General features: G+C 43.1%; 1 protein-coding gene across 1 annotated transcript in view; it reads right to left on the bottom strand.

Annotated features, from left to right (window-relative positions):
* PITX1 (paired like homeodomain 1) overlaps nucleotides 1–6,103 on the bottom strand; it is a 43,298-nt gene extending 37,195 nt beyond the window's left edge. The window contains exons 1-2 of the mRNA XM_039334870.1: nucleotides 5,438–6,103; nucleotides 2,575–2,630 (exon numbers count right to left, since the gene is read on the bottom strand). Coding sequence (XP_039190804.1) covers nucleotides 2,575–2,620 — 46 coding nt within the window. The 5' untranslated portion in view covers nucleotides 2,621–2,630; nucleotides 5,438–6,103. The remainder of the gene's footprint in view (nucleotides 1–2,574; nucleotides 2,631–5,437) is intronic.
* Nucleotides 6,104–14,488: the final 8,385 nt, after the last annotated feature.

Genomic DNA, 14,488 nt, shown 5'->3' with positions numbered 1-14,488 from the left:
TTGGCTAATCAGAATGTCCAGTTCCTGAAATTTCTTTGGTGAGCTGGGAAAATATTCCTGAATCCGGTCTGAAATTCAGAAGAACAATTGCGTGTAGCCCATTTCATGAACTTGGGAATTCTTGGGATAGGCATTAGTTCCCAACATGCCCACCAGCTAGGTTGGCTGAGCATGAAAGGAGTTGAAGTTCAAAACATCTAGAAGGCAGCAACAGCAGCAACTGTATAGATAGAGATATCGGGGTGCCATAGGCTGATTTGGTACAATCATCTACCATTCAGTAGACTAGAGATTGCTTCAAAGAAAAGTCCAAAATTTAAATATGGGCAAACAGTCTAGTCGTGGCAGCTTTCCACCTCCATCTTGGAAAATTTGGAAATGATCTCAAATAGAATTAATACTATAAACCCGAACCCCCTTCTTTTAATGGGACACCTAGCTAAGATGGAGTATTAAGCAGAAGACATCAGCGATTCGTTGCCAGAACAATGCTAGGGTGATACTATAAATTGCTGACATGGAAATGCAGTCAGTTAAGAATGGTTATCAGAAGGAAAGCAAAGGGCACTTTTTCACTCATTGGAAGGTAAGATCAAACCTTCCCTTGGAGGACACCAATTGATGACAAACCTTGTTTTAACCTGCTTAGAAATTCAGTTCTGGATTACGAAGCTACCCTTTTGGGTCTAGACTTGCCCCTGTTACAGAGTCCGATTCCACGGAAACCAAGTGCTTCGCTAAAAGATACCAACCAGTCTTCAAGGAAAAGCACAGCCACCATATCATCCATTAGGGCCACAGCAGCCAACCTGCTTGCCCAGAACAGCTTCATTGGTCTATTTTGGGCATGGCTCCCAGGGACCTCCCAGATTTGGGACCATGCAATCTGTAATGGAGCCGAGGGAAGAAATAATTGCATACATGAGAAAGTAATCCCGTGAACCACATTTAATGTTAATTCCGTGCAAATGAAATCGAACCCAATGTAGTTCTTGCCTTGGCTCCAGAGGCAATTTCCCATCCACCACTCCGGGGCCAACAGCGATCCTTGGCTGATCTAGAGCTATTCTTGATCTGCAGAGGAGAAGGGCTTCTAGAGCGAAGGGGTGGGAAGGAGAGCGGGGAAGAAGGGCAGCAGGATCGGGAGCCCTGGAGGATTCGTGGCTTTCCCCCACGGAGAACATGCCTTTTAGATTAATGGCATGCATGGAGAAAAGGAGGCAGAGAGTTTGTTAAGTCGGCTGCTCAGGTTACCCGGGGCATCTCTGAACTTGGAGTCCCTTTGTGGGCGTGGGGGGTATGTGTTGAATTAACAGCCTCTCTCTGATCCAGTGTAATCAAAGGCCGAAGAGCCAGCCTTTCCTTTTCGTTAGGGCCCTTTCCCAAGCTGAAAAGAGAGGCGGCAGGACCTCCAGGGATTATATTTCCCCTCTGGATCTATCTCTGCCTCCCCTCCACCATCTCCACGCTTTCTCCCTCCCCTCCCCTCCCTCCTCCTTGGGCATGCTTAATTCAAGCAGCCTCTTAATTGTTGGCATATTTTGAGTTGGGTGGGAGTGGGGAAGAATTGTTCCCTCTTAACATTTCCTGAACAGCTGAAGTCTTATAATAATGCCCAGTGTTTTTAATATGCTCAGAGTAAGTTCGAGGCTTGGGACAGCCAGCGTATTTCCTAACCCAAGCAAATAAAATAAGTAAGCTTCGTCGGGAACTGGCTCAGTTTTGGGGGAGAGGAGGGAAGGCTAAGACGTTAAATAAAAATGAGCAGAGAAATCGAAGTTTCTGATCGGGGGGGGGGAGAAAACTCAAGGCAAGAACTCATAAAGGTCAATGATAAGACTTTCCCCCCGCACACTTCAGCTGTTATGACCTCCGAATAAAAACGTCGCCTTAAAGAAAACGGTCATTGAAACGAAAAACAAGCACAAACACAATCCAGCTCTGGTAGTTCGGTCACAGGGCAACTGAGCTTAGGCGATTTAGCGAGGAAATCGGCTTAATTAACCCCAACTCCGCGGCAGTCCAGTGGGCGTTTCCGCTAACCAATTTGATTCGGGACTCCGCCGGATTTCGCCCTTCGCGGCGGGCAAGGCTGGAAACTTCATGCCGCGGCAGTCCCAGGAAAGATCACCCTCCCCAGAAGGCGCCGCAAACCGGCTCGCACCACCGGTAGGTCCCAGCTAACACGCATTTCCCTTGAGACAAAAAAAGCCCTTTTCAGATCGCCTGACCCGGAGTCATCGGACCTGGTGGGTCACTCGGCTCTGGGTGTCTTCAGCCACGGAAGCAACCGCCCCAGAGCCGGAATCGTGATCAAAACTAGGGTTGCTTTTGTCCCTCCCGTTTCCGTGGCTGCACTGTCAAAACTGCTTGATCTTAATACAGGTAGTCACTCGCTAACGGACTGGGGAGGGGAGCAGGACCCGGGGCAGACTGGAAGCAAATATAAGCAACGGATCTGAATCACGTCTGAGCTTTCTCGGCCTTTCTTAGGCTACGAAAACAATCGCGGATCTCATACTCCGAAACCCCTTTGCCCCACTCCGCCCAATTGCGAAAAATACCCCATCTTACCTAAATCCGCATAGGGTGGGATACTTTTGGACCGACCGAGCTCCATAGCACAAGCTCTGTGAACAACAAAACACACCGTGAATAAATAATTATTTTATAGGGTTTGTTTTGCCAGAAATAATATATATACACCATTTTAACTGAAATACCCCGAAAAGGCCAACATTAAAGTAAGATTGGGGAAAAAAAAACACTCTCCATTTTTATTGCTGAATTTAACTCCTTCTTGGGCCATTTGCTCACTTAAGATTTATAGCGCGAGCCAATCATCCCCAGCGCAGCTATGAGCGAGCTGGTCCAGCTGTCCTAAACATAAAACGGCTGGTTGTCCCAATGACGTCTATCGGGTTCAGTTCGATTTGGCGGAAGGCGTGGAACGGGACGTGGAAGGGTTCTTGCCCAAGATTTATCTGGTAAGGAGACCCAGTGCTGCTAGTGAAACGGGAGGCCGATATCCTGTTTTAAAATGGCTGTGGCAAGTCTCTTCTTAACCAGCAACTCCTTTTAAATCTGTCACATGGAAATCCCCCACTGGCACTAGCAAGTATGCAGACCTATGCTCGCTTTATTTGGAGTAGGCCTGTGATATCAATACTACCTGCAACTAATAATGGGTTTCTCACTTTCAATTATTTGTCAACCTTATGTCCAAAAGAGTAGAAAACTCGGGAATTTCTCCCAGGACTATTACTTAATGGGAGTATTAATGGAGCGGGAGTTAGGGACAGCTTTCCAGAAAACTTGCAGACTACAGGAACCTAATGGAGTAATTCTGAGCGGATAGTCAGAAAATAGAAAATAAAGCAAAAGCAAACAACTGAAACTAAAAACTCTAAATACTACATAATGCCAAAGGCAGGCAGTTGGCAGAAAAAAACCTAGTATTACAATAGCAGATTCTAGTTCGTCTTATAATCAGTATTGGAAAAATTATATGCCTCAGTGCGTTGATATGAAAGTGTTCCCCTTCTTCCAATATAAAGATTAATATCATAAATTGTCGGGATATGTGATATTTTCAGATCAACATGAACAGACTGAGAACCGTGACACAGAAGTGCACACATTGAGATATACAGCTTTTTGGAGTGAGGTGGAGAGCAAACTGTCATATTCCAAAGAAACATGTCAATTGTTGATTGTCTACAATAATTGCTGGTGTACTTGTTTTATTTCAAGGAAAGAAGTATTTCAAATCCACAGTCCATTTAAGCCAGAGTTTTGTTTGGATTTAAACTGATTGTGGGATTGGCACTCCAATTTGAAACATATGTTTGTTAAAAAGCAAGAACCCTTGATAGAAATGGGATTTACTTCCAAGTAAAACTCTACCACTAAACAAACAAATATGGATCCATCGAAATAATGCCAAGATGTACTATCAACATGTGTATGTTTTAAGTTAAAGGGAATGATTTAAATGTAAATCTGCTTAAATCTAAGTATTCTCTCTTAAACTATATGTAGAATCCAAAAAAACAAACTAATGAGGAATTTAGATTATAAAGAACAGTATTTTAACAGGACAGCAATTACTTTTAAACTCTGTATTCTGGAATCATTTTGTTCCTATTCTTATTAATACCAAAATTTCTATTTAGACTTTTAATTTAAGGAAAGTTTGATTTCCTCCATATCAATAAATACTTTTAATTAACTTTTAAGTTTGCCTGAGCCTTTGTATTTTTTTTTATTAAAATGACGTTCCTTTTAAGTAAACAAAGATTAATTTCTCATTAACATTGTCTTCGCAAGGGTTGAAATTCCTTCTTTATTTCCATTTGGGGTTAATACATGTTATGTTTTATTTGGCTTATAAAAATCAACAGATTTTTGGCAAACTATCGAAGTCTGGCAGAAAAAAATAGCTGTCTGCAAGAAAAGCATTTCGATTCTCATAACTTTTACAAAAATACACCTGTAAAATAATAGATTAAATTAGACTTCTCCAACTGCGAAATGCTTGAATGTGTGTTATAAATATACATAACCCCATACTCCAAGATCAAGTAGCTGCTGCCATACAAGAAAACCGAATCCATAAAAATATAACATTTATTAGCGATATCCCAGCGTGTTCCTTGTCATGCTGATCCAGCGGGAGCAGCAGGGAATAAAATTGTTCTTCACAACCTTGACGCTAGACAGCCCCATCGAGAGTCTCCCCTAAGCAAAAGCGTTCTGGTTTGATTTCAGGCTTTGCCTTATGCAAAATGAGGTAACCCCCTTGGAATTATATTTTTTCGGGTGTATTTGTCAGCTTTGACGAAGCCCAGGAACCTCCGAGAATTTATACAAGGTATAAAAAAATGTCAAGGACTTGCAACTTCAAGGCTAAGCCCAGGCTGCAATTAGGAAAGCCGCGGGGACGACGGCGACTCTTGAGTGGGGAAAAAGTGCTGAGGCAGGGAAGGGAGCGGAGGGCGGCATGCGGACCGATCCGTAGCTCTCCCCACGGGGGAGGAAGTTGCCAAGTTCTGGCGCGACTAGACGGGGCGCTGAGCAACTCCGCTCGAAGGGACTAGAGGAGAATCCCTCTAGTTCTAGCCGCGGAGACCCTCTTGAAATATGACAGGAAGACAAGACAAAACCAGTCCACCCCCCCCCAAGTCCCCTCACCCCATAAGCCAGTGGGGTTCGAGCACTGCCCTCTGGGGTTAGGAGAGGGAGCTTAAGTAGGGAGGGGATACAAGGAGTGGGATCGGGCGGGGCGCGGGGGGAAGCGAGAGCTGTTCCCAATATCCCCAAACAACTAATGGAGAAATCAAAGTTCCCCGGAGGCTGCAGCGGGCGCAAAATGTGAATCCCGCAGTTCTCTCTGCAGTCCGTTCCTTGCGCCCGCGCCCGCCCGAGAAGTGCTTACCGGGTGCCTCGATCTTCTTGTTCGCTCACTGTATTTATCCCAGCCAAGAAAAGCTTGGTTTGCCTCCGCTCAGACAGCTCTGGCACTACTCCCGGGATCCATGTAGCCTCCGCTCGCGGAGCCCTGCGTGAGAAGCCGGCGGGTGGGCGCTCGGGAGGCCCTTCCCTCTAGCTCTCCCTCGTGGCCCAGCACCGTCTGGCCCCGCCTGCTCCTGTCCGAGAGCCCACCAGTCAGGTATGCGCTGCCCGAGCAGGAGCTTTTTAGGCTTTTCTCCGGGAGATCTCCACGGTTTCTTCTGACGTCAAGCGGGTTGATAAACGCTGTCGGGGGGGGGGGGGAAGAGCGCAAGCGAGCCAGAGGCGTCCCAAGATTTGGGCGTTTGGGAGCGGGAAAGCCTAGCCCCTTTGATTGATCCCACCGCACCTAACTGCGCCCCGCCGCCCTTCTTCCGCCCGGCAGCCTTCGCCTCCCGCCCCGTCACCGGAGATGGCCTCCCCGAGTCCGGAGGGACCTGGCTTCCGGGATGTCTCGACCGAAGCAAAGAGGTGTGCCAGTTCCTGATGCAGAAGGCATCAGCCGAGACCTCGCCTAGGATTTCCTTTTCTTTACAGCTGGAGTATCCTCCTCCAAAGAGGAAAGGAGGGTTGCCCGTCCATCCTGGGGTGGCCTTTGTCTCACCCACTCCCTTCCTCCCGCCACTGCTCTCCCGATTGTTCTCCTGACCCCAGCCCCGGGCCGCTCCTCCCCCCGCCCCTCTTCAACGGCCTTCTTGTATATTCCCCCCTTCCCAATCAGAAACCAAACGTGGAAGCCCCGAGCGGCCCTGACGAGGCGCAGGTTCTACAAATTGGCTGCTTTCGTTTCCTTCCCTCTCGGCGCGCTTAAATTGCCCCCTTCCCTCCCCCCCGCGCCCTGCCACAATCGTCGACTCGTTCCCGGCTCCCTATTGCTAGTGACAGACCTATTAACATTTTTCTTGCTTGCTGGGGAATGATGATTACGGAGAGCCTCACCCGGGCAGAGGATAACAAGCTCTTTGCCTGGGGATTTGCAGGCGAGGATGCCTTTTCCCTCGCTAGGCCTTAATCCTTCTCTTTCTCAAGTTAGCGAGACCTTTTGGCTAAAGCGCTCAATGACAGGAGGCGGGAACCCACCGCGAAAGGGAGCCTAAGTAGCCGGCCAACGAGAGAGGTCCGGGGAGAGGAGAAAAGGGGCTGCTGGCTTGCCTGACTTAACGGACTCGGGAGCCTCTCTTGCTAACCTTGCTTTGGCTCCGCACCGATACAATTAGTGCCCGAGTCTCTTTAAAATAATCTAAACTCCTAAGCGGGTCCTTTTTCCTGGGTCGCCGGGCACAGCTTGCCCTTCCAAACCCCTTCCCAGCCCTTCCAGCGTTGCCTTTCTTCTTCACCCGTCGGCCACTTCTAGCGCGTTCGCGTGGAGAAGGGGAGGCGAAGCTGTATTGTTTCACAGTACTTTGGTGAGGCGAAAGAAAGTTCCCTTTCTAGTCCGATCTGCCCCACGAATCAACCCTTTCGCGGTGACCAGAGGGACTTGAGCGGAATCGGCGTCTCATACAATAGTCTTTTGCAGTTAAATCACGTCGCTTGATCTCGCGATAAGATAGGCGAGCGTGAACTGAGACTGAAAGGGTTGGGGAAAGGTTGATTCTGCAAAGTTGGAAGAAGGCCTGGTTTGGCTTGGTGGTGGTGGTGGTGGGTTCAGGCAGACGGGATGAGGTCTGTTGTACAAAGGCAGTTTCACCTAAAGAAAACCTGAATTTGGCATGAATCTGAGAACAAAGACCACATGTTATAATATTGAATCTGAGCCCTTTTTAATTAATTTGCAACATACCCACGAGACTACTAGGCCACCAGTAGCCACCCAGATGTCTTAGATTACACTTTTCAGAGTCCCAACTCATTCATAATGTTTGTGGAGCTTATGGGAATTGTAGTCTAAAGGATCTGGAGCAGGAACTGCACCAGCTTGCCCATTACGTATTTTTAAGAAATAAATCCACCTTATACTAAGATAAATCCATCGCACACTGAAACTGGTTGCCAAATTGTATTACAGATTAAATGTGTTTGTAAATACTGGAATTAAAAGTCACTTGTTTCCTCCCCACATTTGTCATATCAGTTCAGTAACAGTCCAACAAGATAATCTCTACAAAGATGAAAGCACACAATGTGCTAAGCTAAAATGTGCAGCAAATTTTAAATTTGAGCAGATAAACTAATTCAAGGAATTTATTTTTATGAATTTCAGAGAATAATTCAAGAAATAATGTATGCATACATCTGGAGGTATGCTATATGAAAGAGATTCTAGAAAAATGGAATATACTATAGGAAAAGAGATTCTGGAAAAACCAGTTCCAATAATAGATATTATGGGTTTAGATTGTTTTTGTCCATACTGCATTTTTTAAATATAGGAGCTGGCATCCTGTTCATCCCATGCTGGGGTAATCTGTATTCATTGAAATAAATAGCAAAGCTGTCAAAGATTAAATGAAAGAGGAGCACACCAATATTTGGGAATAAAACAGACTGAAATGAGAAAGATTGCATATGCTCATAATTGCCAGAATATATCATATAACCAGCTTTCTCAAATTTGTTAAAGTGAGCCTAATCTCATGCTGAGCTGTATTCAGAACAGTAAGGTTCAGGATATAAATTATTATAAACCCAAGAAATAAGATTACTGCCTTGCACTCATTCACATGGAGCTACAATTTATTGAACTTGCTTGATTTGAAAATTCTCACTGAGTGCAATTTGATTAGTAGAATACTGTAAGATTATCTGAGAATTCTGTATTGTCACAATTAATAGAAATATTGTTTATAATGCCAGTGGAAAGTAAACAGTCATATAATTATAGTTATACTATTTGACTTTTGGAAGTTGATAGTATAGAATGCATGTAATGATATAGTACTATAAAATGAATTAAACATTGGAATCTGTTTAATCCCTTAAAAAACAAGGTGCAATCTGCCAGAATATGAGATTGGTATGTATTTTAGAAGCATGCATAGGAAAAACAGCATGTTGGAATCTACTTTGGCATGTTAGATAGCAAGTTGTTTGGTGTTTTGAAGTGACTTTTCTTTTCCAAAGTTTTGAATAACAGAAATCAAGGAACATCTATACCTATTTTCATTTGATTAGGTTTTTAGATACAGTTCCACTGTGATCTCCAAAATGACCTAAGTGTGCTCCTTTTGTTACTGTAGCATTGTATGAGCTTCCATTGCATTTCTCTATTGTCCTGCCTAATATGGAAGATAAAATGAGTGTGATTTTTGGGTGGCCCCTGCCATTAAGAATGGATGGATTCAGGAAAAGGGTATAGGCATCAATAAGAAATGTGTGTCCCAAATATGCTCAGGTTAAAGAATATATTAATTTTAAGATTGACCACAGTCTCAGAAATTATCTACACAGACTTCCCTATTTAATTATGGTTTCTGATCACTCAAGCATTTACGAATATCAGGGATTTTTCCCATGAAAGGGAATATATACACAAATGTTTACAAAAAGCCTCTCATATTTATTGAGAGATCCATAATAAAATTAGAACTTTCAGATTCCCTGCATGTAAAATAAAATGTAGATATGTAATATGGAATGGATTAAAGAGACTTAATTAGAGTAGTTAATTATAGCCTTACCATTTGTTCCAGAAGTAAGAAGTAGATGGAATACACATACAAGGCATTAATCAATTGTTGAATGGATTGATGATATTAATGTTAGTATTAACTTGGGCTGCTCAGCCTTTCAAATGTGACTGAAGGAATGAAGTTGATTTGGGTTAATGTAATCTTGTCTGAGAGATTTTGGCACAAGAACCTACCCAACGCATCAGAGCTGTATCAAGGTCACTAAAAACAGCTCATAAATTAATACTTTCTACTAGTTTAAGCTAGATGTGCAAGTTGCAATGGAGCAGCTGTTTCAAAGAGGCTGTGAAATTAAAGAGAGCAAAGAGGACTGCATGTAAATCAGTGTCTAATAACAGGTTATTGGGAAGGTTTTTAAAAATATATTGCTTCCTTTCTCCTTCCTTGTGCAAATTATCAAAACATCTAAAGAGAAGCAAAGGAGGATTATTCTTAATGTGGTCTGGGATCCCAGGAACTTGGTGGGAAAGAAGGGTGCCAGAAGAAAAACATCCAGGAAAGATAAGTAGAAAACAATTTTTACAGCTAACAAATTTGGTACTTCGTGGTAGTATCTTTGGATTCAGAGTGGAATAAAAAGGACTAAGCCACTCAAGGACCATTACACAGGAGACACACATATATAAATTGGACTGTGCCTTTAATTAAAATATATTTAGGATTGAGCATCAAATGAAGCTCATCTGTATCATAATATGCTTTATCCATCTAGTTGAAACTGATACTCATTTCCTGCTTTTGGTTGTTGATTATTTGTTAGATACATTTTTAAGTGAAAATATCCCCCCCCCCCCAACATACAGGCTCTGCCATGACCTGCTATAGGTTTTTTTTGTGCACTCCTTAATACAAGAGCGGAGAAGAAGCTAGATTTCTGAAATTAAGCTTGAAGTAAGAACATTTTTTGTCTGCAACAAATATGAATCCCATTCAGTCATGGTATTCAAAACAAACCTTAGCTTCAGAATATTTTAATTCTAAGCACATGTATTTTGCAGCAAGCCATGGACTGTGAATTTTGGAATTTTAATAAAAATAAAGTAGATCCCGTAAGCCTGAACTCTGGACATCCTTGCTCTAGTGTGGTGTTAAAGTTGCTGAAGTTGAGAAACATTACTCAAGAGAATGTGATGTCATATTTTGGGAAAGCTTGTATTTTTATTACTTTTTAACAGGAAGCATCTGTAACTTCTGTATATCAGATAATTATCTACTAGCAGATTAATCACACATGCCCAGCCACAAAGAATCTTGCAAAGATCTCTCCTTGCTGTATTTCACAAATGAATAAATATCACTTTTTTACATACTGTATCTGATCTGACTTTGTGATGCAGTCACTGAAGTGATTCAAAAAAAATGACACGTACGTATTTTGTATGATGACACAATTAAGGAGGGCTTGATAGTAAGGTTTTTAGCCCACACACCAGGGAATTCTCTTGTATTTAGTAATCCTTTTTTTCTTGCTCTTCTTGTCTATAATGAGCAACATAATCCTTAACTCCAGCCCCCAGGACCTTTAATGGCTCCAGTGGAATTTTTCCTTTTCTCAATTACTGTGCAAGGGGAAATTCTGTAAATTAGCTCTAGGGAAGGCTGGCTTAATAATCAGTAGTTAAGGTACATTTCCAAATGGAGAGTGCATGGTGGCTTAGTGCCACAGTTCAGAGAAAGCTGCAACTGCACAATCATTTAAACAGCAACATTCCTGTGTTAACATTCTAAAGATTCCATCTTGGGATCTGTTTATTTTAAAGTTAGATTTCATGCTCAGGGTATATGTGCTTGATATAGGTATGTGAGTGAAGCAACAGAAAGACATTGGCCCATCATACTAAAGCAACATAAATACATTGCAATGATGAAAAATTACTAGTAAAAGAAGGAACTATTCTCTCCCTCCCCTAAAGGGGAAGTAGTAATCATACTTTGGGGAGCATTTTTTTTGATAGTTATGGGAAAGGATTCTTACTGAAATAGACCCATTAAACTTTCTGGAAACTTTGGGAATATGATCTTGAGAAGCTTTGGGTGGCAATAGAAAGAGTTGGGAGCACATGTAGCCTATGTGCTGCTGGTGGCTGCTGATCTATTCTGTATTGTTTATTCTGATCAGTAATCCATGTTCACTGAAGGGGGAATTCCTCCCCATCTGTTGGTTACTGATTCTTTTAACTGGTAATGCTACATACCAGGTAAGAAACCTGGGATTTTCAAACTATAGTGCACACACTTCATCATTTCACACAAAACAAATCTCTTTCCAAAAGCATTGCTATTCTGCTGCTATGTGAGCCCGGGATAGAGGTCATTCCTCTATCCTGGTGCTTCTTGACCTCTCAGCGGCTTTCGATACCATCGACCATGGTATCCTTCTGCGTCGTCTCGGAGAGGTGGGGGTAGGCGGTACCATATTGCGGTGGTTCTCCTCCTACCTCTCTGACAGGTCGCAGTCGGTGTTGGCGGGCGGACAGAGATCGACCCCTAGGCGCCTCGATCATGGGGTGCCTCAGGGCTCGGTCCTGTCCCCCCTCCTTTTTAATATCTACATGAAACCGCTGGGTGAGATCATTTGGCGACACGGGGTGAGGTATCATCAGTACGCGGATGATACCCAATTATACATCTCCACCCCATGTCCTTTCAGTGAAGCAGTCGACGTGATGTGCCGGTGCCTGGAAGATGTGAGGGTCTGGATGGGGGTGAATAGGCTTAGACTCAACCCTGACAAGACCGAGTGGCTCTGGGTCTTGCCTCCCAAAGGCCAACTGGATGGTCTATCTTTAGTCCTGGGGGGGGGCAAATTTACCTCCCTCAGTGCAGGCACACAACTTGGGTGTCCTCCTGGACTCACAGCTAAATCTGGAACAACATCTATCGGCTGTGGACAGGGGGACCTTTGCACAGGTTCACCTAGTGCACCAGTTGTGGCCTTATTTGGACCGGGAGGCTTTACTCACAGTCACTCATGCCCTTGTCACCTCAAGACTGGATTACTGTAACATGCTCTACATGGGGCTACCCTTGAAGAGCGTTCGGAGGCTGCAGTTGGTTCAGAATGCAGCCGCGAGAGCGATTGTGGGCGCGCCAAGGTATGCCCACGTGTCACCTATCCTCCGCGAGCTGCACTGGCTTCCTGTGGGTCTCCGGACGCAATTCATGGTGTTGGTTATCACCTTTAAAGCCCTTCATGGCATAGGGCCAGGTTACTTACAGGACCGCATTCTGCCGCACAGCTCCCAGAGACCGGTGAGGTCCCATAGATTGGGCCTCCTTCTGGTCCCGTCGGCCAGACAATGTCGGCTGGCGGGACCTCGGGAAAGGGCCTTTTCTGTGGTGGCTCTGACCTGGTGGAATCAACTTCCCCCCAAGGTTCGAACTACTCCCACCCTGCCGGCCTTTAAGAAGGCCGTTAAAATCCTCCTGTTCCGGCAGGCCTGGGGCTGATGTCCCCGGGGGGCCGGGATATGATCGGACTCGCGGTATGACTGCTTTATTTTATTGTTTTATCATTGTTTTAACTTTGTATGCCGTCCTGAGTCCTTTGGGATTGGGCGGCTTATAAACACTGAAAATAAATAAATAAATAAACAAATCTGGGAACGGTTATTAACTCAGCATTCAAAATATTAGCTTATTTTTTCCTTGCACTAATGAAGTCTTTGCTGTTAAGAAAATATTTTCAGCCACCATAAAAAATGAAATTCCTGTTATTATGGTTGCAAAGGGAAGTCTACAAATAATATTGAAGAAAATGTAAATGAGTGGAAGACTGAGAAGTTCTTATTAGTCAGAGATGGAACTTTAAAATTATTCCCAGTTTCTGGTACTCTATGACTCTAAGAAGAAAATTTGAAGTAGTGTAGTAACATCTGCATGAAACCTTATTTCTTTTAATTAAGAGATTAAGGCACATGCTATTTATACTCAAATATAAGTGATATATACAATTTAGACTGCATTTCCCTCTTTGAGCATCCTTTATCTTTGGCCCCAGATGTCCTAGAACCGAATTAATTTATTTAGTCATCTAGGTAGTCAAAATACTGTTCGTGTGCAAATAATTACTTATTTGTTTTACACGATGTCTATGCCACCCTAATCAACTTGACTGGTAATTCATGGCAATAGCAATATCCCTATGAATTACAGATCAAAACCCTGGCAAAACAAAATTATGTTTATATCCCTCCTGAATGTTAACAGAGAGGGTCATCCTTTTATCGGGATAAATGATATAGACAACTTCTTGGCTTCCCACACCCACAGCTTCAGGAAGGTGGAATATGCAGCATTCTCCCTGCACTCAGATATGTAGGATAGGAAAAAACCTACCTGCAATAGATGGTCTTGAAGTAATCAGATATGATGGGCTTTATAGGTGATAGATAACATTTTGAATTGTAGTTGGAACCATAGGTAACAAGTGGAGCAATACAAGAAAAGATATTATTTTGCTGAATTGATGGTAGTCTTTTAGCATACATCATTCTATACCCACTGAAGTTCCATTTTAAAGGCAGTCCTAAGTAAAGTGCATTGTACTAACATGGTAGTGATGGTGATGATGATGATAATAAGCATATTTCAAGATGGGCTATTGCTGTGAGCCCAAGAAGTTCTGGCTAGGAATTTTGTATAGAACTATAAGATGTATGTTTGGAAGATATCTGCTGAGGTGGCTAGAAGACTAAGGGCAAGAGAAAAGCCCCCCCCCCAAACCTATGGTCCCAGTCAACTACAACTTTTTACACCTGTGCTTCTGTGAATGTTGAATGAAATCTTTAGATTCACTTGAATTGAACTAGAAGTTCCTAAGTACTTAATATGGCTTAAGTGACCAAATAACTAAAGTTGTTTGTTTTTTCTTTTAAAACAAATGTTCAGGTTTTCTAACTCTCAATTCCAATTTGGAAAGTCAAAAGCTGTCTCTTTTAAATGTAAGTATAAGACTCAGATAGAGCTGAATTTTGTTGAGTTCTGCTGTATCGTAGTAAGTTAATTGTGCTTTCTAAACAAAATCCCAAACGCCCTGTGCATTTTTGCAGGGAAAGTCCCTTGTATCTACATTATATAAGGAGGTTCCCCCCCCCCTGCATTTTCTACACAAATATATATTGACTATATTTTCTTTCTTGCACTAGGTCCAGAGCAGTATTTGAGATTATTCTTAAATTGTTTGGGCATCTACAGTATTGAAAAATATGTGCCTTTTATTGCAAGATTAGTAACAAAGATTTGTTTCCATGTTAATTTGCATCTTGTCTCTAGAAATCACCTATTTATTATATCATCTTTTATTTGCCATCCTAAATAGTTAGGTAGTACTTGGGAAACCAGCA

The sequence above is a fragment of the Crotalus tigris genome, unplaced genomic scaffold, assembly GCF_016545835.1.
Source record: "Crotalus tigris isolate CLP2741 ecotype Arizona unplaced genomic scaffold, ASM1654583v1 scf7180000017638.2057652, whole genome shotgun sequence".
Classification (NCBI taxonomy): Eukaryota; Metazoa; Chordata; class Lepidosauria; order Squamata; family Viperidae; genus Crotalus; species Crotalus tigris.
This window is presented reverse-complemented; position numbering and strand designations above follow the sequence as displayed.